The following is a 22,231-nucleotide window of genomic DNA, read 5'->3' on the forward strand; positions in this document are numbered from 1 at the left end:
GAAATCAGCTCTGAATATTCATTAGAAGGACTGATGCTGAAGCTGAAGCTCCAATACTTTGGCCATCTGCTGTGAAGAGCCGACTCATTTGAAAAGACCTTGATGCTGGGAAAGATTGAAGGCAGGAGAAGAAGGGGATGACAGAGAATGAGATGTCTGGATAGTACCACCGACTCAATGGACATGAACTTGGGAAAACTCCAGGAGATAGTGGGGGACGCTGAGGCCTGCCATGTTCTGTATCTTGGCTGAATTGATACTTACACTATAATATATATTGATCAAATATTTTTGACTTGTGCATTTAAAATGAATTTTATTGCATGTAAATTATACCTCAATAAAGCTGACTTTTTAAATTGCATCTATTAAAATACTGATTGCCTAGCATTAAGTTACCAGATTTTAAAACTCAATGGGTTCAAATTCCGCCTCTGCTATTTACTTACTGTATGATATAAGGCAAATTACTGAATCACTCTAAGTTTTCTTATCTATAACATGAGGATAACAGTATTAAGTACTTCATAGAATTATTGAGAGGATTCATTTCTTACCTGAAGTGTTCAACATATCATATTATTATTATCATCATCATTACTGTTAGTACTATGTGTAGAACATGAGACTGTTGAGATACATCAAATCATGAGACAAAACCTGTTTTCATTTTCTCTTGAGACAATTCTTTTAGGGAAAAAGAGATTTGGATGAAAAGTAAACTGAAAATGAACTGAGACTGATGTTAACTGATGATAAAAAATTCATTAAACTTTAACCATTATAGTCAGTACATGATTACATGCTATATTAGTTTTCTGTTGCCACTGTACAAAAATTACCACACACTTCATGACTTAAAACAACCACACGTGTTATCTTAAAGTTCTAGAGAACAGAAATTTAAAATGAGTATAATGGAGCTCAAATCAAGATGTTGGCAGGGTTGCTATCTTCTGAAGGATCTAGGGGAGAATCTGTCTCTTTGTCATCTCTAGCTTCCAAAGGCCGCTTGCATTCAGCTTGTGGCTCCTTCATTCATTTTTAAAACCAGCAGTGTTGCATCTTCTCTTTCACATGACCTTCTCTCCTCTATCAAATCTCCGTCTTAGAAAAAAAGATATATGTGATTAAACATAGGGCCCACTGAGATTTTTTGAAATAATCTTCCTGTCTGAAAATTCTTAATTTAATCATACCTGCAAAGCCTCTTTGCCATATAAGATAACATTCAGAGGTTCTAGAGATTAGGATGTATCACCTCTGGAGACCCGCCATGTATGCCAAGTGTCCTAAGAGTAAGATTGGAAATGAGAGAGGAAGAAAAGAGCAGACACTGGAGCATGCCATGAAATTTCATTTTTAAAAGTTTACAAGTGCTCAGTTAAGGAGAAACAAGTATGAAGCCAAAATAAATACACAGAATAAAATTACATTGTTATTTTTAGGTGTTTTAAATGTCTATCTACGTTTGAAAGGACAGACAACCATAGAGAATCCACTGTGGTCTTCAAGTGGGAACAAAGGACAACGATGGAATGAGGCACATGTTAATATATATCCAATTACTTCATTTCAGGTAAGAAAAGAACAGTCATGTCTTTTGGATGGATAGATTGTTGCACCTGAGCATAATGTTAAAGGCAGAACCTGAGCAAAATTAGAAAAAGAGTATGTAAAAATTCTGATATAAGCATCACAAAAATCACATGATTGTTTCCCTTTAGTTCTAAAAGCAATGCTAAAAAGAGAAAATGCCCTTTTCTTTTATTAAGGAACATCTCTCAAGTAATATGTTTGAATAATGGTCTATCTGAATTCAAATGATTTGCCTGAAGAAAATGTAATCCATTTATATAAAATCATATGTGCATACTTTGTTCCTTGAAGACAAACAACATAGATTCTTACATAACAGAAGCTGGGTAATCAATTCTCAATCTGAATTTTACTGATGGAATTTTGTATGCTTTAACAAAATGTGTCTCCTTGTCATTTTAGTAATTTATTACTTTGATTTTCAATATCAGAGAACTTTAAACAAATTGCTTTTATTTGTTTTTTATGTAGAAAAGAAAGGCTTAGATAGGATTAAGAGAAAGAACTAATTGCAAATATATAATAAATATTTTAGCAATTATAGTAGTGGTCATCATGGCTAGAAACAATTTATCATGAAACTGTTTTAATGGAGAAAATAATGTAGTTTACTGATTTTAATAACTTTATATAATATATGTGTTTTATATACTCAGGTTGAGGTGTTTTTGTTTTTTTTTTCATACTGGGGAGTTCTTAATTGCATTTTATGGCATTTAGTAAGGGTATGGAAATTCACACAGTGTCAGTTATGCTAATGTTTAATTGGTGGAATACTGTTTTTTGGTAACCTAATCTATAAAGTTGTAATGATTTTGAGTTAGAAATTGCATTTCTAAAACTTACCAAGATGATAAAAATGCATTCAGTTGTTCACTCTGGTAAAGAATAATGGAGTAAGTCTAGTTGATTATCTAAAAATACATAAAAGCAACTCAAATCATAGATACTAATAATTTTTTTCTATGAAAAAGAATAAAATAGTAAAAATGGAATACATGGCAGCATATTATTAAACCAGATTAAACTTGGGAAGATAGAACTCCAAAGCATTACTGATAGAAGTAACCTTAATATTAAAATGTGCATACCTCTATAGGCATCAAAAAAATCTTTCTAAAAAGACATATTTTTGCTTTCTATAGCACTGCCTTAATTAACACAAAATTATTAAATCCAATATATATACTTTAAGCATTTAAGGAATAGTTATATTAATGTTTCCTTCAGAATAATTCCTTATTGCTATAGACATCAATTTAGTCAATATTTATTGAGTACTTCCAAGATAGGCTTCCCTGGTGGCTCAGTGGTAAATAATCTGCCTACAATGCAAGAGACTTGGGTTCGATCCCTGGGTTGGGAAGATCCCCTAAAAAAAGAAACGGCAACCCATTCCAATACTCTTGCCTAGGAAATCCCAGGGACAGAGGAACCTGGCAGGCTATAGTCCATAGGGTTGCAAGGTCAGAGATGACTAAGCAACTAAACCAACACCACCACACCTTCAGGACAATCATTTATTGTCACAGACAGCAATTCAATATTTATTGAGCTAGTACTGTATGTCAGGCACATTGCTAGGCATGAAGATTTAATAATGATTGTTTACTTCAGATTGGTGGGAATACATATCTAAACACATGCATTACATAATGTAATAATGTCAGTAACAAAATATGCAGAAGTTTCTATGGGCACACATAATGAACAAGAAGAGTATGGACAAGCAAGAGGCGCCTATAGCATGGGGTGAAACCTGAACTGAAGAGAAGGATTGCAGCTCAGAAAAGGGGCTAATATTAATATCAATGCAAAGTTCAGAGTAAATAAAACATGCAGGTCGTATATCACAGGATTTGTCAGAGAAACATAGAGATGTTTATCTGGAATTTGGAATACAAAAATAAAGACTGGTGTGAGATGACATTAAGGAACCTCAAGAGCATAGGCACTGGGGAGTCATGGGAGATTTTACTCAGGGGATGGGATGGATGATGCATCACTTGGGTGGTTGTATGGAAGGTGATTCAAGGAGGTAAAATTGGGCCTGCAAACCAGTTAGGACCCTTATAAAATTCACACAAGGGATATTGAAGAGAAAAACCAGGGAAGTGGTACAAAGAAAAGAGGATAATTTCAAGATATACTTGGGTATAAAAACTAGCAGAACATTTTTATGTTGGGAATTTGGGAAGTAACCATGAATGACCAAGAAGTTTTTAACTAGAGAATATTGAGTAATGCCTGTTATTTTACCCATTACCTTAAATAACAGAGAGAGGAAAACAGAAAAGATACCGGGATGATTACAGTTATTTCTATTCTGAACATGTTAATATAACACGCCTGTGGAATGTCCTCTTAACGATGTGCAGAGGGCTATTGTATATATTTTTCTGAAACTTTGAGGACAAACATGTGTAAGTCATTCATCAAGCAGTATTTTTTAGAGTAACAAGGGAGAAGATCCAGGAAAGTTTGGCGCCCACAGAATTTGAAGACTGTGATTCTCAAACTGGAAAGCAGGTCAAGTCCAGACGACTGGTCCTTAGATAGAGTTCCCACTTAAGAAATGCATAGGGTGGTAAGGAAATTAGGAAACCACCATCTTATCTAAAATTATTTCACTATTCATAATTAATTGTCTTCACAGTCACTAATCATTTCTTTTGCAATATCTAATCTACTTTCAGGGGCTTCCCAAGTGGTGCTAGTGGTAAAAGAACCCACCCGCCAATGCAGGAGGCGTAAGAGACCTAAATTCAATCCCTGGGTTGGGAAGATTCCCTGGAGAAGGAAATGACAACCCACTCCAGTACTCTTGCCTGGAAAATCCCATGAACAGAGGAGCCTGGCGGGCTACGGTCCATGCACAGGACTGTGTCTTAGCACACACGAAATCTACTTTTAACTCTATTCAGAGTATTTTTCATCTTAGCTATTATACTTTCCACCTCTTTAAGTTCAGTTTGAGGCTTTTTACAAAATGCTTTTCATATCTTAAGTTCATGTTTTGAGCATATTAAATTAAGTTACAATAACTAATTTCTGCTAATGATATCATCTGTGCCAGTTTTTGGTTGGTTTTGATTGACTGATGTTTTCTCATCTTTACAACTCATTATTTTCTTGCTTCCTTACATGTCTGGTAGTCTGACTGGGTGTCAGACATTGTAAATTTTACCTTGATAGGTGCTGGATTTTTTTTTTTTTTTGTATTTATTTTGGAGTTTATTTGAGGATGTAGCTTTTTTTCCCCCAAGATTTACTTTGTTTTTGGCTCTGCTGTGTTTTTTTCTGTGCGTGGGCTTTCCCTAATTGGGGAGAGCAGGGCCTACTCTCTAGCTGTAAGCAGTGTACGGGCTTCTCATTGCTGTGGCTTCTCTTGTTGCAGAGCACAGGCTTCAGGCAAACTGACTCAGTAGTTGTGGCCAAGGAGCTTAGTTGCTCTGAGGCATGTGGGATCTTCCTGGATCAGGGATCGAACCCTTGTCCCCTGCATTTGCAGGTGGATTCTTAACCACTGAGCCACCAGGGAAAGCCCTGTGGATGTAGTTTAGTTATTAATGCTCAGAAAAGTTCTGATAATTTTTGTACTTGCTGTAAAGATTTGTTAGGTGAGATTAGAATAGTCTTTGATAGCGGGCTGATTGTTTCTCAGTACTGAGGCAAAAGTCTTCTGAGTACTCTACCCAATGCCCCATGAATAATGAGATTTTTCCAAGTCCTGTGTTAGCTGGACACTGTTCCCTTAAATGCATCTCTCTGGGCCTTTCCCAGCCTTAGGTAGTTTTCTTTCATTCGAGTCCCAATCAGGATTTTGCTGAGAACTTCAGGGGCGTCCTCTGCAGATGTCTCTTTCTCTCCAGTTCTTTCTTTGCTGGTTTTCTATCCTACATACTCAGCTGCCTTGGACTCTCAGGTCTCTCTCTTCAACCCAGATTTTCTAGGAGGCTCTACTTTTGTTCTGCTTTCTTCATAATCTATAAATTCTGCATAGGGCAGTCATAGAACAAACCTTGTTTGACTTCTATCACTCAGGGTTCACTGTTCTTCATTACCTGATGTGGTCTAGTGTTCTCAATACCATTGTTTCAACATTTTTGTCAAGTTCTTTGGCTATTTCAGTGGGGAGGATAAATCTGGTTTCTGTTACTCTATCCTGGAGGGAAGGCAATCAAAAAATGAAGATTTTGAATCAATGAATTTCTAAGCTATTTAAATTACTAATGAGAAATGAAGATAAGTAAAATATTTTTTATATTAGATCTCTAGGTTCTCCTATCTCCAAGATATTTAAAGGTCTATTGGCTAAGGATTGCATCGCTTCATAAATTTTGATTGTTCAAGGAAACACAACTGCGGCATACTACTCTAATTTTTAAAATTTAATTTTGTTTTCAAGTTTCTTGTTGCTGTCAACTTTTTTTCTAACTATTTTTTTCCTCAAAATTCATTTATAAACTATCAAGCTTCTCAAAAATCTTTGGTGTGTGATGCCTACCAGAAAAGCATGGCATAAAAAAATGTATGAAATATATTGCCATATAAATTGTGAGAAGTTTTAATATTATTCAAATGTAGATTTGTGGCATCCAAGGATGTCTTTAATTCAAGTGGATAGGGTTTCTCTTACCTCTTGGAATTTTAAATGAAAAATAAGTGATTCTGAGCCTCTGTTAACATTGACACATTTTATGTTTTATTTGTTAGGAGTTTGTATACATTCAAATTAGTTTGATCATAAACTCTTAAAAAAAACCACCACTTGCAAAGTACTTTGTCTAAGTCTGTCCAATATATTTGCTTAGCTGACAATAACATTATTGTGTAGTACTTTTCCAGGCAAATAGAAATTTTCTCCTACTGAAATTTCTTTGGGGCTCTTTTTCTAGAATTAATTTAGCATGATCAGTGCTTGTAATGAAAATATATTTAGCTATATTCAGAGGGATTAGGGGGAAAAGTTTCTAAAAAGTAAAATTAATACAGTGTTGTTCTTACAGTGTCCCTTTTGTTTTATATCCTACACCTAGGAAGACATTTAACTGCCTTTTTTAATCCTTTACTTCTTTCACAGTACATTTCAGACATTTTCTGAGGGAAAAGTATAGAGACATTATGAGACTGACTTTACATTTTCTAAGTCACAGGCAAAAAGAATTCTGGAGATCTGCTATTCTAATACTCTCATTTAAAGATTTGAAGTAGGCTTTGAGACAATTTATCTTAAATCACACAAATCCTTAACGTTAAATAGGGGTTGGAAAAGAGATTATAATGCTCTCATCACATCATTCTGCTTTTATATTTATCTAAGAATAATAACAATCCAGAAAATGTTGTCCTTAGTAGACATTGCATGCTTGTGTAGATATATATCTGACATTTTAAGCCAAATTCAAGGGCAGTTATAGACTTGATGATGGCTCCTGAAGTAACTAACAATTGAAAACATTTTCTAATTGCAGTTGATAGTGCCATCTAGTTCTTTCTGTTTTTGCCAGCAGTCAAAAGCTCATGTTATTATTTAAGATTAGAAGCTTTGACAACCAACTGACATTTATCCAGCAAGCTGGACAGGCAGAGTCTTGAGAAGTTACACTCAGTGTTAATATTTATGTAGTTTCTTGGAAAAAAAAATCTAAAAATAAAAAATCAATATTTAGGCTACCCACCTGTTTATTATGTTGTCGTTGTTATTGTTCAGTTGCCCAGTCCTGTCGGACCCTTTGCGACCCCATGGACTGCAGCATGCCAGACCCCCCTGTCCTGTACTGTTTATTATGTTACCTCTCTTTTCACATCTCTTCTGTATTAGTTATTGTATAGTTCTCCTGCTCTTTGCACATAAGAAGTGGGGAAAGGCCATACTCCCCTCTGCGATGGCCCACACTCGATGGAGTGTGTTTCTGAATCTGAATAAATCCACATGTTACCTATAAAAAAGGTGGGGGGGGGAGGATAGTCTAATTATTTGCTGAACCAGTAATAAAACGAAGGTAAAATTATTAATGTTAATAGCTCTTTTCAAATTTATTCACATCCTGAGGTTTTTCCAAGTGATGTACACTGTCAGTTTTCAAACTGCATTCCAAGTCTTTGACTTTGCCTTAGCAGTAATGATCAGAACCAATATATCTCATCAGAAAGAAAACATTTGCAGAAGGCACCATTGATGTTGAGGTCAGATCATCAGAACTGTGTTGTAATCTTTGACTCCCCATCTGCTTTTACTCATTAATGCTACATGTAGCTCTTCCTACTTTTCTGAGAAATTATATTTGAACATCAGCTCTAATAGCATCATCTGTATTTTCCTACATATTGACATCTCTATCTTTATGCTTTAAAGCATTATAAATAAATGTAAGAAACTATCAATTGATGGATTAAATTAATTTTATGTAGTGTAGTTCTAATACAGAAATTCACATATATTTTTTTAAACTCCCACTAGCATTTACTCACTAGGAATTAATTTTCTGATCATGCAGTATTTCTTGCATATTAAGTATGCTGAATTGCATGCACACACTGTGAAAATATTACCATTTTAAATTTGTCACTTCAGTTAAGGGAAACCATTTTAAATAAGATCAGTGTGATTGTGTGAAGAACAGGCTCAGTAATTTGAAGCCTCTTTCAGGAGACCTAAACGTCAACATTCTCTCCCTGAGAATCTAGATGCCATTAATTCTTTCTTGAAGGCAATTAAACCAAATGTGTCAGAAGTATTGAAGAGGAAAGGAACATAATCTTATCCTTGTAATGTAATAGTAGTCAGAATCATGATGGTACTTAATTAAAATATGACATAATTTAACCTATTAATTTAGAGAGTATTTCTTCTCTGAGTGAATATAATTCAGACTTTTTTCATTGCATACAGATCATATCTTCCAAGTTGAGATACATCATATTATAATGGACTATTATAGTTTCTCATCTTTGTGTTTGAGGAAAAAAGATTTTTGTCACCAAGGATTTATTTTTAAAAGCACTTGAAAGTTTGGCCAAGGTACATTATTTAAATTTAATACGTATACATTTTATCTCTGTTATCTATCTCATAGTCAAAAACAATATAAAGGAGAAAGTATCGCTCTAGGTCTTCGTCTCAAAGCCATTTATAAGTCTATTAGAATCTATGTGTCATAATCATTCAGATAGCATTGTAGTTGGTGTTCAGAGCATAAAGAGAATAATGTAATAAATATTTCTTTGTGAGAGTCCAGTGAGTTAAAAGACAATCTGTATCTTCCTAATAACAAAGCTGCTATGAAAATTAAAGGAAACAAATGAATACACTGCACAGTATATTTTTCTTTCTTCTTGTCCAAACAGGACCATCAGGAAGGTTACAGTGATTCTCTAGCCTGTTGGATTGGATCTCCCTATCATCACAAGATTTCAAATAAATATTAAAAGTACCAGTGATAACTGTACCAAGAGTTTGATCATCAAAAGTTACTTTTATCATCCCAGTAATAACTGCTACTCATTCTCTGAATTTTTTTCCACACAATAACTAAAATGCTGCTACACTTATATGGAAAGTAATCAACTTTATTCGGAGACAAACTGTATCATCTATAGTTGTACAGATAAATGTAAACAATAAGTTTACAAATCAGTTTTTACTACTTCATTTAGGATCACCATGAAGTATTCCTATAAAAGAATGTTCTAGATAGAGGTAGTCCTCTGGGCATATGACAATTCAACTTTTGCTGATTTGTATTTCTGCTGTTCATCCAACTACACACTTGTGGTCAACATTGCCAGTAGGCAAACAGCACACATATTAAAAGACGTCAGTCAATCTTCTCCCTGACATTTACCATAAAAGGCTCCCATCAACCCCTCTCAATCTGACCAGACAAGAAGGGCGGCAGCGTCCTTCACAGCCTTGCTGCTTGAAGCTTTGTTTTTAGGACAAGCCTAGGTTCAATCTTGTGTTTTTGATCAAGCTGCACAGGGAGGCAGAAAGAGGGGAAGAAAAAGAAAATTAATAGGAAAAATAGAAGGCTTTAATACTTTAAACTCAGTAACAGAAGTTATGAAATGCTTTGAGCAATGGCAAGATCATTCTTTTACTGAAAGGTAGAGTCTGGCTGCTCACTGCTTAAAAGTCAGTATAAGGCCAGGTTGGTGGAAAGGAAAGTTTGCAAACACATCCTTGTTCATGCTTCCTTCCAGGATTAAAATTTGACTGGGAGGCAGAAATCTACACTTTCTTCCATTCAATCTTTAAAATACATGCATAAAAGAAAAAATTGTGATGACAACATCCTACTTCTATTTAGTATAGTATTTGTCTTGGGGACAAAGTGGAAAATATTTGATTTTGTGGAATCAGACTCATAATAGCATGAATTTTGAGTTCTGACTTTCTCCAAGATAACATTCCATTCATGTTGTTATCTTCAGGAGAGAAGACTCAGCATCACATGACTGAAACTAAGAAGGGGGTGGGAATAACCATTGATTTACTCTTAACATTGATGCTTTACAGGTAAGCAGCACGTATTAAAAAAAAAAAAGGAAAAAAGCCCCATTACTTAAACACCCATGGTTAGGAAAAAGGCAGTACTTTTTCACAGATAGATAGACTGCTGATAGGGGCAATTTAAAATGATCCTGAAGAACCATGTGTTCCAAATAATTGTGTATAATAATTATGTGAAATATATTCATTTCAGCCTTGTTCAGAATAACTGAAAATAATTTTATTGTCTAACAATAACAATACATATTGATTAAATAAATTTTGTTCTATCAATAACATGGACTATTCTGCCGCCATTAAAATGACTTCTCCTTTTCCATAGTCAGTGCTTTTGAATTTTTATACCATTGATTTTTTATTTAAATCTTGTCTCTTGTAATTTAAATAGTCCTCTGAGGGTTTTTTAGCCACTACCTAGATATCTTCCAAAACCCCACCCTAAGTCAAATGCAAATTATCATTCCCAGGCAGCCAAACTAAGGCTTCCATCATGATTCTGTCTGAGGATGGAACATTTATACACTGCCAACTCAGTTCTAAATATTTTAACTCTGGTCTGCCATTTTATTTTGGCCTCAGTGATATAAGGCAAATTGGATGCTTTTCAAAGCATCCAAATTGGATATTTTCAAAAAATATTGCTTTTCAATATTATACTATTAACGTATAATACTTGTCTCAAAATAGGTAAGCCAGAAATCCTCTCCATATCTAATTTAATTCTAAATTAAATGTAATAATAATATAATAAAAAACTTCTCAAATCTTTTTATCCTATAAAATCATGAAACTTATCCTCATTCTTACGCACCATATTTAAGTAGGGAAAGGAAAGTCCTCAGAAAAATCACCACAAATTTACCTGTAAGGAGTCATATTAAACACTCTAAGATAAGACAGAAACAAAAAATTTTATATTCATAAAAAAAGACTTTTGCTGTAATTTGTTGCAATGAAATAAGATTAGAGATCATATTAAATTACACACATTAGTTTGATGTTGAACATAGTTCTTTATTAAGTTAATTTTTCTTCAGAAAGAACAAACTAGGTATTTCATTTTGGTACATAGAATTTTTTCTGGGAATATAGTCACTAAGTGCATAGGTTACTTTTTCTACCAAAAGGATACTGGAAGCAAGGAGAATTTGTGAGACAAGACAGAAAGTTTACAAAGAGTCTTATGTCTACAAAAATGAAATAAAAAATTGTTAATTGTCCTTATATTGACTTTGTATCCAGAATTTAGCAATAAATGTAGATTGATTTCATTCATCTATTCTTTCATCACTAATGTCTTAAGACTTTGTGATATCCACTGTTCTAGATACTGGAAGTTTGAAGATCTGCCACTAAACCCGTAAATATCTTCAAAAACAATAAATATCTTTAAAAACAAAGCATATGGGGAATATGATTAACTTATTCACTGTGTACACACTTGCTCTGGGCTTCAGTAAACATAGCACTGTCACAATGAACCTGGAACTGATTCATCCATAAAATGTATCTTTAATAGAAAGCCAGTGTTATGAGATATGTTTAGAGGACATTGGAGGGAATCTATTTCAGAGAAAAAAAATTTCCTTACCCATGAAAACAAAAAGTGATATGATTTGTTTTTTGTAGCTGTTTTTATTCTATTATTCAGTTAGGTTTAGTTTTGTTTTAAAACTGACAAGGAGCTTATAAAATGGAAAACTGCTGTACAAGGAAGATCTTATTATTGGTTTTGTTGAGAAACATTTTTTGCAAGCAAGAATTCTGAATACCACCAATAATAAATGATACCAGGATTGTCAATTTTAGGTTTGGCTCCTCTATTTCTCAATAAAAATTCATCTGCAAATCAAAGTTCTACATTTAGGTTTGTTTCATTCATATTTGTAGCTCATTTTTGAAGGTATTCGAGGTCCTGGCATAGAAGGTGACATTGCCATTGATGATGTATCAATTGCAGAAGGAGAATGTGCAAAACAAGACCTAACGACTAAGAGTAAGTGTCTCTTCTTGGATCTGTTGGTGTGATGTTAGTAAAGTAATGACTATTAGGCTAATATGGTCTAATTGTTAAAATGAATTTATTTTTAATTTGTTTATTCAAAAATTTTTTATGCATGAAACTCATAAAATTTCAAACATATTTTAAAATCAAATTATTAAATCCAGTGGTAGACACTAGACCTTAATTATTTGACCTAAAATAAAAGTAATTTTGATTTTGGTTCATATAAGGCAAGCACAGTTTGATTTTTAATTAAGGTTTTTAAATATTTTTTGTTTATATTATTAATTTCAGAGGATTTTTTAACTATTATTAAAATATCTGGCTAATTCAAATAATCAACTTACATTTGTATAGCCATGGCTATTTTTATTCCTCCAAGTTTATGAATGTATTTTCTAGGTCTAACTTTTGCCAACCATTTTAACAGATTCAATCTTGTGATGAGTCTTAGTATATATGTATTAAGTAATGGAGTAGCCTGATTTTTTTCCTGGTATGATTAATCTACGTGCATCACAATCTTGTTTAGTAATTTGGTTTCACTATTTATTCTGGGTTGAGTATTATGATATAATGATATCTTCAAATTGTATTTTTTCACCAAAAATTCATTTTTAGTAAAAGAGGTTTATATAGAAAATTACAAATAATGCAAAAAGTATCAGAGTTATGTGTTGGGTTGTTGCTTTAAAATCCTCATTATATTATTCATGTGAAGGTGAGAAATTCAATATTATTCTTATGAAAAATTCCTCCAATTGAAGGATTTTCATAGAGCCATCTGGAATCTTTAATTTTGTGGTTATTTAAAGAGGTATCAAACTAAATATATATAAATAAATAATCAATGATTTAACACTTACAAAAAGAGCATGAAAATCCACTTTGTGTAAGTCTAGAGCAAATCAGAGTCTTTGTTAATTGAGTATATTTGGTGAGAAATTATATCGGTCTGGATGTTGAGAGTCAAATTTATACAACTGCCCACTGATTGCTCATAAAAACTGAATTGATCCATTTTTGAACATTGTTAAGAGACAAAAATTAAGATTGTCTACAACAATGAGCCATTTTGCTCATTTTTTTCACCTTCTTGTCATTACACTTAACATTTCAAGTAACAATTTTAGTAAAAATTTCTTCTTGTGTCTGGCTAATTTTGCTTTAGAAAACCAGTAGCTAAATCCAAATGAAGTAGGTTTATCAAATACACAGAAAAGCAAGCATTCTTCTCAGAGGGAAAAGAGATTTCTTTTGAATTTCACAACATGGATCCACAACAGCAACATTATATTAACTGAAGATAGTTACCATCTTATACAGAAATCTTACATTTTGATAATTAAATCACTGAAAATTATTATAAATCAAATACACTTTCCAAATGAGGAAAGCAAGAGAACATAATTTACTCTCCCAAAAGGAGAAAGGAGAAATGTAGCCACAGTGAAATGACCATGAAAACCCATAGGCACTTTATTATTATATGATGGAACAGTTTCATAATCAGTTTTCTTCTCCTACACTACTAAATCCAGAAAAATGTGTGACTATTTTAAGTAAGATATCTATATTTATTGGCGGTATCTTTATTTAGCCTCTGTAAATCAGAGAAAATAAATCTAATTGAATGAAAAAATTTCTTTGCTATGAGATAATATTCTGTTACATTTGTTTCTCTTTAACTATCACTTTTTAAGTTCACTTTGATGAAAACTGTTGGATGAATATTAACCTTATGTTAATTTTTAAGTGCAAACCAGCTTGGAGGCCAAAGGCCTCTTCCTAATTGCTCAGGCTCCCAACCCCTCTCCAGTAGTAAATGTAGCACTCTGGCCATGGTATCAAAAGTTGAGATTGTGTGTCTCTTTCTAACTCCAGCTCGCCCCTAGGTGAGACCCATTTTATAGCTTAAGACAGGCTAATGAATTATTGGGTTTGTCCTTGTTAGTCCTCCTAGGTAAACTACACATTCTAAGAGGTATCATGTGGATATGAAATTTACTTAAATTACCAACTACAGGAGGCATCTCAAGGCTGATCGGTAAAACAATTTTTAGTTAGAACAGACTTCATAGCACTTTAAAAAATTACACTAAGGAAAAAATTATTTACCTAATTTATAGATAATTGACTGATCTAAATATATATAATCCACTATTTGCAGTAGTTAATTCCTTTACCCATAATAATCCCTACCTAGTTTTCATAGAGTAGATTTTCTCTCGGTGGGCTTTAAGCTTAAACATCTCTGAAAACTTAAAAAAAAAAAAAAGCTGACCTTTTAGATTTTTGAGAATTTTCTCTGTGTGCATGCCTTCATGTGGCCAACAAGACTCTGAGGTTGAGCTAAGCCACAAACTCATATAAATATCTTCTGAACAGGTTTTGTAGCATATCATATCAACTCAAAAATCTGAAAATAGTTTAATTTTATCAAATTTCTAGGCATATATTCAAGTTATTTTCCTTTTCACTTGTCTGGAAATGAATCTGATAAATAAAGCAAAACAAAACAACAAATGTTTTCCAAAAATATCTTCTGTGTACTAAAATTGTTTTATTAGTTCACTAAAGTTGTATTGGTAGCTACATGGGGTACTTAGTCTCCTTTTCCATTTGTCTCTTGGCATTTATTTCCTTGTCTTTAGATTCCGTTGATGGTGCTGTTGGAATTTTAATACATATATGGCTTTTTCCGGTTATCGTCCTCATCTCTATCTTAAGTCCTCGAAGGTGACCTTACCCTGGCAGAGGCTATAAAAAATTCACCAGGCACTAGCATGAAGAAAGAGTCTTTGTAAATGGACACTGAAAAAACAAACTACCAAAGATTCCTCCACTGACTACTGACTCAAAAATAAAATAATAAAAACAAATTTTTTTAAGCACTGGGGATAAAAAGACATCATGGAAATATAACTTATTCCACACTGCAAATAAAAGAAAATCTTGACCTGAGTAGAGAAGAGACCTTCAGGTGCTTCTATGGCTAAAAAGATTACAGCATCATCTGGTCATCTGGTTGAACTCGGAAAAAAAAAAATAAAAAAAAAAGAGCTATAGAAATCCTTGTCAAAGCACAAAGTCATGGCTGGTTTTGTTTCAAATGAATAGTTTGCTTGTTACTATGGAAACCTAATGGCCTGCCAACGAAAACCTCACTGTAAACAGGGTACGTGAAGAGCTGGCATTTATTTTCCTTTTGAGAAGGTTTTGCATAGAGAATTAAATAAATGTAGGCCCTTTTACCTTTGGTTGTTACCCTTCCTTGACAATAACCCGAACTCAGAATTATTTAAAACATTCTTCTTCCTCCCCACCTTATCCCTACCCCACCTTTCTTATTATTATTTGTTTTCCTCCCATGGCTAAGCTAGATAACTGTATGCTGTCTCTTTTTGCATGCACTGCTATCCAGGATGGTAAACCTGGGCTTACACATTACACAGGCTTATTGGAGTTTGCTTGCGGCCACTTGAACACCCAAACTAAGTCATCTGTTCCAACGAAGAAACCAAACCACCATCTTTTATAAATTGCCATGGAAACCAAGTGCCTTCAATGAGACAAGCCTGAATAATTTTCAACTCAGAAGCTTGCACTGCTAAGAGTGGTTTGTGTAAAACTATTTTATAAACAAACTACAGAGCCTAAATGTGCAAATTACAGGCAAGACAACAAAGCCGCTTCTGAAGAAGAAAGGACCGAAGCTGCTGCGTAAGCCCATGCAGACGAGATATTTGTTGTTTGACCTCCTAGACAGCCATGGCCTTTTGGCTTATTGTCCATTAGAAAATAACTTCCATTGAGACCAGACATGGGAGCAACACTTTTTTTCTTCCAGGTTATTAAATGGGTCAACCAGAACAAAAGGTTGTTAAGATAATAATTAGCGCAGAAGGTGGTAAAACACAAGCGTGATTTTTAACTCTAACCTCCATTTGAAGTGAAATTGGCCCTAGCTTTAGAGGGAACAAGAAAATGTCTGTGATTGCAGTGCATACAAACTCTACAGTGGAACTGGGCCTGAAAAATCTGGCTTTATTCTAAACACTGAGGGTAATATGCCTCTGCCCTTTAGTCAGACTCTGTGCAAATTGTGAAATATTATTTTATTATTTTGCCAAGATTAAAAAACACTTTTACAAAAAAACAAAAACCTGTAAAAATGATTTTGAGCTACCTGAGGACAAATCATACCTTTAACCAGCCAGTTTTCCAATGCATTGTAAATTTCACTTAAACCTGTTGGTTATGAAAATTTGAAGATCTTTTTCCTTAAATTATCTCAGCTTTTAACTTCATTTAAAAAGACTTTGTCTAAAGAAGAATACTATTATTATTATTATATGTTCTTTCAACACCCCAGGATTAAAAAACTGATTATGCAAGTAATTGGGATATAAGTATTAAATTATAACATTTGCAAATATTAATATAAAAAGCACAACAAAATGTAGTGGAAAAATGACAAAGCTTGATTTTTTTTTAAAAGAAAATTCTGTAGAAATGTTTGTGCAAATTCAGTAATTCAACTTAAAAGATAATTTTACAGCTATGTTCAATAAAGCCTCTTTCCAGGTAAGGTATGAAAAGCAGTATGTGTGTTTGTTGAACAATGTTCACTTATCACCAAAATGAGACTAGTTATACAATTTACTGGTTATGTTACCATGGGATAAATCTTCAGTGCTTCATATACTGTAATGTCTGCAGGAAGAAATTCTGATAGGGAATCTCTGATGCACTCTCCCTTATATGTAATACATGTTAAAAAAAATCAAACTTTTGAAAGTAAAATATGAAACAAATATGAACTTGGAATTTAATGTGTATTTTCATAGTTAAGAAGGGGACCAGTCTGAATATTCCAGTAGTAATAGAATCGAGCTAACTCAAGTTCTTTAAATTAAGTAGAATAAACATATGAATTTAATAACATATTTGAACAGATCAGGCATATTGAACAAAATTTCAAAATTATAGTCACCTATCTATTTTATCAAACCAAAGAAATTAAACAATATTTGAGGCACTTAGCTTAATATTTACTAAATCTCCCTTCACCTTGACTTCCGTTTTATGTGGCAACTAACCACTTCTCTCCACTCTCCCATATTAGCGAATCGTATTTTTTAATTGATTTTCTGCATATTCATTTCTGATAATATCAATAAAAATATTCTAGATCAAAAGAGAGGCTTAACTCATTGCACCTGGCCTTCTTTCCTTGATCTTTATTTGAGTGAAGCTTTTGCAAAAATCACAACAAAACGTAATCTACATTCAGAATATTTGGATATGTATATGTCCTTCCCAGAAAAAAGAATCAAGTCTTTTCTCCTAAGTCACCCTGCACAAAGAAACTGCTGTCAGCAAAAGATACAGTTCTACTACTTAACATTCACAAAATACTAAAATCTTTCTATAACCTTTCACACAGTAAGAATACACAAGCCTTCAGAAGTTCATGAGAACTGGCTGGTACTCCAAAAAGTAATTTTGATTAAATGAGAAATTGCAGAGGAGTGCCAAAAACAAAAGAGTAATCAGAACTACAAATCAATCAACTTTATTGAAATGGTAATAAATTAAAATATATAACTCAAATGCGTTCTAGATCGCTTACATAAACCAACAAACAGAATCAATGTTTTTCACTCAGAGCAAATGTTTATGTTGCTATAAATTGAATGTTGCTATAATTGAAAGGCAATGGATAAAAATGCAGAAATTTTTAAAAGGTTGGCATACAGGACCTGTAAATTGTGAGGTATTCCCTTCTTTAATATTAGTTATAATAATGACAACTTTAAAGCACTTAACCTGCTTACCAACTGCCTTCCTTTTCCTAATACTTTTGTATATGAGTTGAACTCTCCAATGTATTCCCCCTTTTCCTTTTTGATAACATTTTAAGTGTAACTGATACCAGTGTTTCGTTGTTGTTGTTCTCTCATAGGAAGGCATTAGGCAATGGAGTTTTTAATTTCCTGGGAGAAAGATTATATCATATAATCTACTGCCAGTAGTTGATCCTAATTAATAAGAAGCATTAATCTGTTTCATCAGTTCAAAGATGCTTGTCTCTCCACATTTTAACATCTCTGCAATCAGACATATTTTAATGACAATTAGCAGCATTTCTGTGTAGTGATATATAAAATAAGAGTGCATCCTAAAAACAATGGCATCTTAGTTATTGAAATTCACCAAAGTTTCCAAAAGTTTCAAATCCTGCCCAGTGTTATTACTTTTCAATAGAAATAATAGCCACTTCATATTTGTAGGATTTATATTACTTATTGAATACACATTACTTAAAAATAACATAACTTTTATTTTGTGCTTTTTAAAAATCTGAGTCTTCTCTTACATACATTATAATACAAACCTAGCCCTGCTTTCTTTTTCTTTTTTTCCTGCTACATATTTTTTAGTTCTATCATGAATTACAATATGCCACGTACCCCTGGATTAAAATGTTTTCTGTTTTTATGTGATTCATAGCACTTAATGTGTTAGAAGTTTGGCCTGCCACTAAATTTTCTTTCAGAGATTTGAAAAATGCATGGTGCATCACAATGTCATGTAATAGGCTAAACTAATGGTATTTCACTTCACCTACATCACAGCATCGACTTTGGCATGGCAATGAATTGTGATAATTACAATAATGAGAATTGCAAACCAGCTGGTCAGTCACATCATGTTAAAAATGGTAAAAAAAAATACCATTCTTTACTTTTATATTTTAAAATATGACAAAATATGAATGACAACTGTACTAACTTTTCACCAAACATGAATTTTTATTTTAAAGACTTTATAATAAACTTATCTGTCAAAATGTGTAATTTGAAGAACAATTAATTTAGTTCCATACTTAAGACTGTATGAAACTGGCTGTGGTGTTTTTCATGATCAATTTTTGTTTGTTTTGATTAGTGAGTTGAAAGATACTAATAGACTACATAACCAGAGTTTGATAGAATGACTTCAAAGGATCTATTGAATGCATGTTCTTTATCAACAAACTTTTTTTTTAATGTGCCTTTCTAAGATCAGAGCCTCTCAACAGACATTTAAACTGGAAAAAGTTTGTTCTGAATTCATTTTCTTCTTGGGTGATGGCTACTTCTTACTAATTGCTTCGTCTGCATCTCAACAAGGCAGAAGGTATACTCTTCTTGCAACTGGGTAGTTGATGTCAAGGAGGAGTTATTGCATTTTCTGTGAAAACAATAAAATCATAGGGTTCAATCCCAAGTTATTTCCTTTCCTATAATGCTCCCTTTGTGACTAACTGGCTTGATTAGTTTTCTTAGCGCTTATTTTTAAAAAGCAATGTCTCTGGCATTTTCTACTTCTACTTAGAAAAGCTACTGCAGAATGATCAGAACTTTTTTCCAAATATGGTATAAAAAGTTCTCTGCTGATATCCATAATATTTATAAGTAAATATGTATGTTATTACATAGAAAAAGTAAGACTTAAAAACTTGAAACTTTAATGTGAAATATGCCAGTTCAGAATCAATCTATCATATGTATATGTCTGTTTGGAAACAGAAGTGAAAGTTAGGTTAGGGAGAGATAAATATTCCATATATTTGTATATGGACTACTTTATTGACATTAATATAAGGCTTAATAAATCATGATTGGTGATTTCATTACTCTGAATCTACATTGAATATATTGGAATTAAGGAATTGGAATTCAAAATTTGAAAAAGGCAAGGCTTAAACTCTAGGTAGAAACTGAAATCGTTTTTCTTAAAGGAACATTTACAACTGATGAATTTGATTTCAATTGTACTAATTTTCCGTAAGTTGAGTTTAAATGTAATCTTATTTTTCAATAAAGTGATGGGAAATTCTATGAAATAGGGATTAGCCTATTAGTTTCAGTTTGTTTTAATATGGCTCTCAATTGCTGTCCTGGATTTCCAGGATACCATTTTTATTTCTTGAGGCATCCGTATATTTAAATGTATACGTCAATAAAATATATGCTGTGTTAAATTCATATCGAATATTAGTTACATTTTAGATCTCAAAGTTTAGATTTAACTTGCTTTTCCTTTTGATATTTTCCTTCTGCTAATAGTTGCAGATAGCTGTATGTAATCTTCCCTTGGATTTTCTTTCAATAAATGAAATTATGTTAAATACTCTTCTAGTGTTTTGGGGAAATTTCTGCTGTTAATAAGCACTTAGGTTAGAAACAAAAAGATATTTAGAATAGCAATTATATTTTTAAATTAAGATGAAAATGCCATCATTTCTTTCACTATTGAATTGCTTTTATAGACTCAACACTGCAGTGAAGCACAATTAGCCCATTAAAGATACGTGTTGATTTTTACATCTGAGGGATCATTTATAAGATTGTGTTAAAACAAGTAGGCACTAAAATTTTCCTGAATAAACTGTGATTTAAGATTGGTGGCTCAATTTAGTAACTGTGGGCTTCTGTATGGTATGTGAAATAACTGACTACAGATTAACAGCACTACTATTTTCCAGGATGGAAGTTTTAATCACATATTTCATGGAGGCACTATAGGCTGAATGTAGGTCTTTGAAGGAAAAATAATAGTACTGCTCTACAATGATTTGAGTGAAACAAATTATAAGTGGAATCCTAAAAGTTGCTTATTATTATTTCCCTGTTGCTTATTTAGCTTAGTTTTTTTCTTCATCTTTGGTGTTATAACTCTATATCCATTGAAACTTTGGATATACTGTTAACAGTAATAGACCTATTAAGCATCCTCAGAAATCAACTACCTAATTGCTCCATAACTGCCTATTAAAGTACTGTTTATTCTTCATGAGCTGTTTTAATAGTCAAATTAAAGCCTTTGTCCATATTTGATTCCTATGGTACTTATATTCTTTAAATTATTCTTTAGTTGTCTGCACATCCTCTTCTCAGCTGAAGTTGTAACCACCTCCATGGCAAGGACTATGTCTTTTTATAGATTTAAGAGCTTCCGGTTTACCTAGGTTCTACAGAAGTTTTTGAATTAATGATTACCAAATTAATTCTTGATTTAGACCTACATTTAGAACAGAACTTGTTCAATGAACACAGGAAATAAGCAGTCATGTCAACTTTCAGTTATAAAATCAATGACATTTCACATACAGAACACATTTCCTAGGTGCTGAGAAAAATAAGGAATCGAGGCAAATTAAACATCAATTAACCCATTTCCAACACAATTTTCAAGCACTTCTTAGTTTAAAAGAAAATGATTGTATTTCTTAATAAAAAGGCAAACCTTTTTAATGTTTCCATGAACAAACTAAGGAAAAGGAATCTAATTCTGCATGTTTTGTGTTAGATGTTATCCTTATACATGAGAACAATATGATATAGAATCCCTTATTTTAATCAAAATGTATTAATTATAGAATATTATGCTTAATTTTACATTCAGGAGATCACTTGAGCTAAATTCAGCCTTAGCTCCTTTTTAGAGTTTGCTGTAGTATACATATATATATATATATATATATATATATCTTGGGATCCAGTCATCTATTAGATTTGAAATGAAGTATATTTTAGTATGCAAATATTTTAGAGTTGAATAATAATGAATTATGAAACTAAGATATTTATTTAGTTCTGGATAATATTTTAGGTATCAAATACAAGATTCTTACACATGGAACAAAATAATGAGAAAGAATAATTTTCAAAATTGGTAACAGAGATGTCTATTAATTTTAATATTTTATTTTGATTCTGCTTTGAATTATAGGTCTCGATTTCAAAAACTGGTACAATTCAACAGCCTAATGAGCCCAAAATAAAAGATGGTACAGTGCTGTGTGGTTAGTCGCTCAGTCGTGTCCGACTCTTTGCGACACCATGGACTGTAGCCCACCAAGCTCCTCTGTCCATGGAATTCTCCAGGCAAGGATACTGGAGTGGGTTGCCATTTCCTATGTGGCAAAAATAATAAACAGTTAATTAATGTAATAACAGTTATAATTTTTAATTAGATAAACATGTATCCTTTCTTTTTCATTTGCTTTTTGCCAGTACTGTATACAAGAGTGGGATGTTACATGTACTCAAAAGGCTTTT

The 22,231-nt window shown here is 32.8% G+C and overlaps 1 protein-coding gene across 2 annotated transcripts in view; it reads left to right on the forward strand.

The window, feature by feature from the left end:
- The window catches only part of MDGA2 (MAM domain containing glycosylphosphatidylinositol anchor 2), an 867,711-nt gene extending 848,742 nt beyond the window's left edge, over positions 1 to 18,969 (forward strand). For both annotated transcript variants that reach the window (XM_043920701.1, XM_043920702.1), the window contains exons 15-17: positions 1,449 to 1,579; positions 12,005 to 12,110; positions 14,774 to 18,969. In XM_043920701.1, the coding sequence (XP_043776636.1) occupies positions 1,449 to 1,579; positions 12,005 to 12,110; positions 14,774 to 14,862 (326 nt within the window). In that variant the 3' untranslated portion in view covers positions 14,863 to 18,969. The remainder of the gene's footprint in view (positions 1 to 1,448; positions 1,580 to 12,004; positions 12,111 to 14,773) is intronic.
- The last annotated feature ends 3,262 nt before the right edge of the window (positions 18,970 to 22,231 follow it).

Source organism: Cervus elaphus, chromosome 12, assembly GCF_910594005.1.
Source record: "Cervus elaphus chromosome 12, mCerEla1.1, whole genome shotgun sequence".
NCBI lineage: Eukaryota > Metazoa > Chordata > Mammalia > Artiodactyla > Cervidae > Cervus > Cervus elaphus.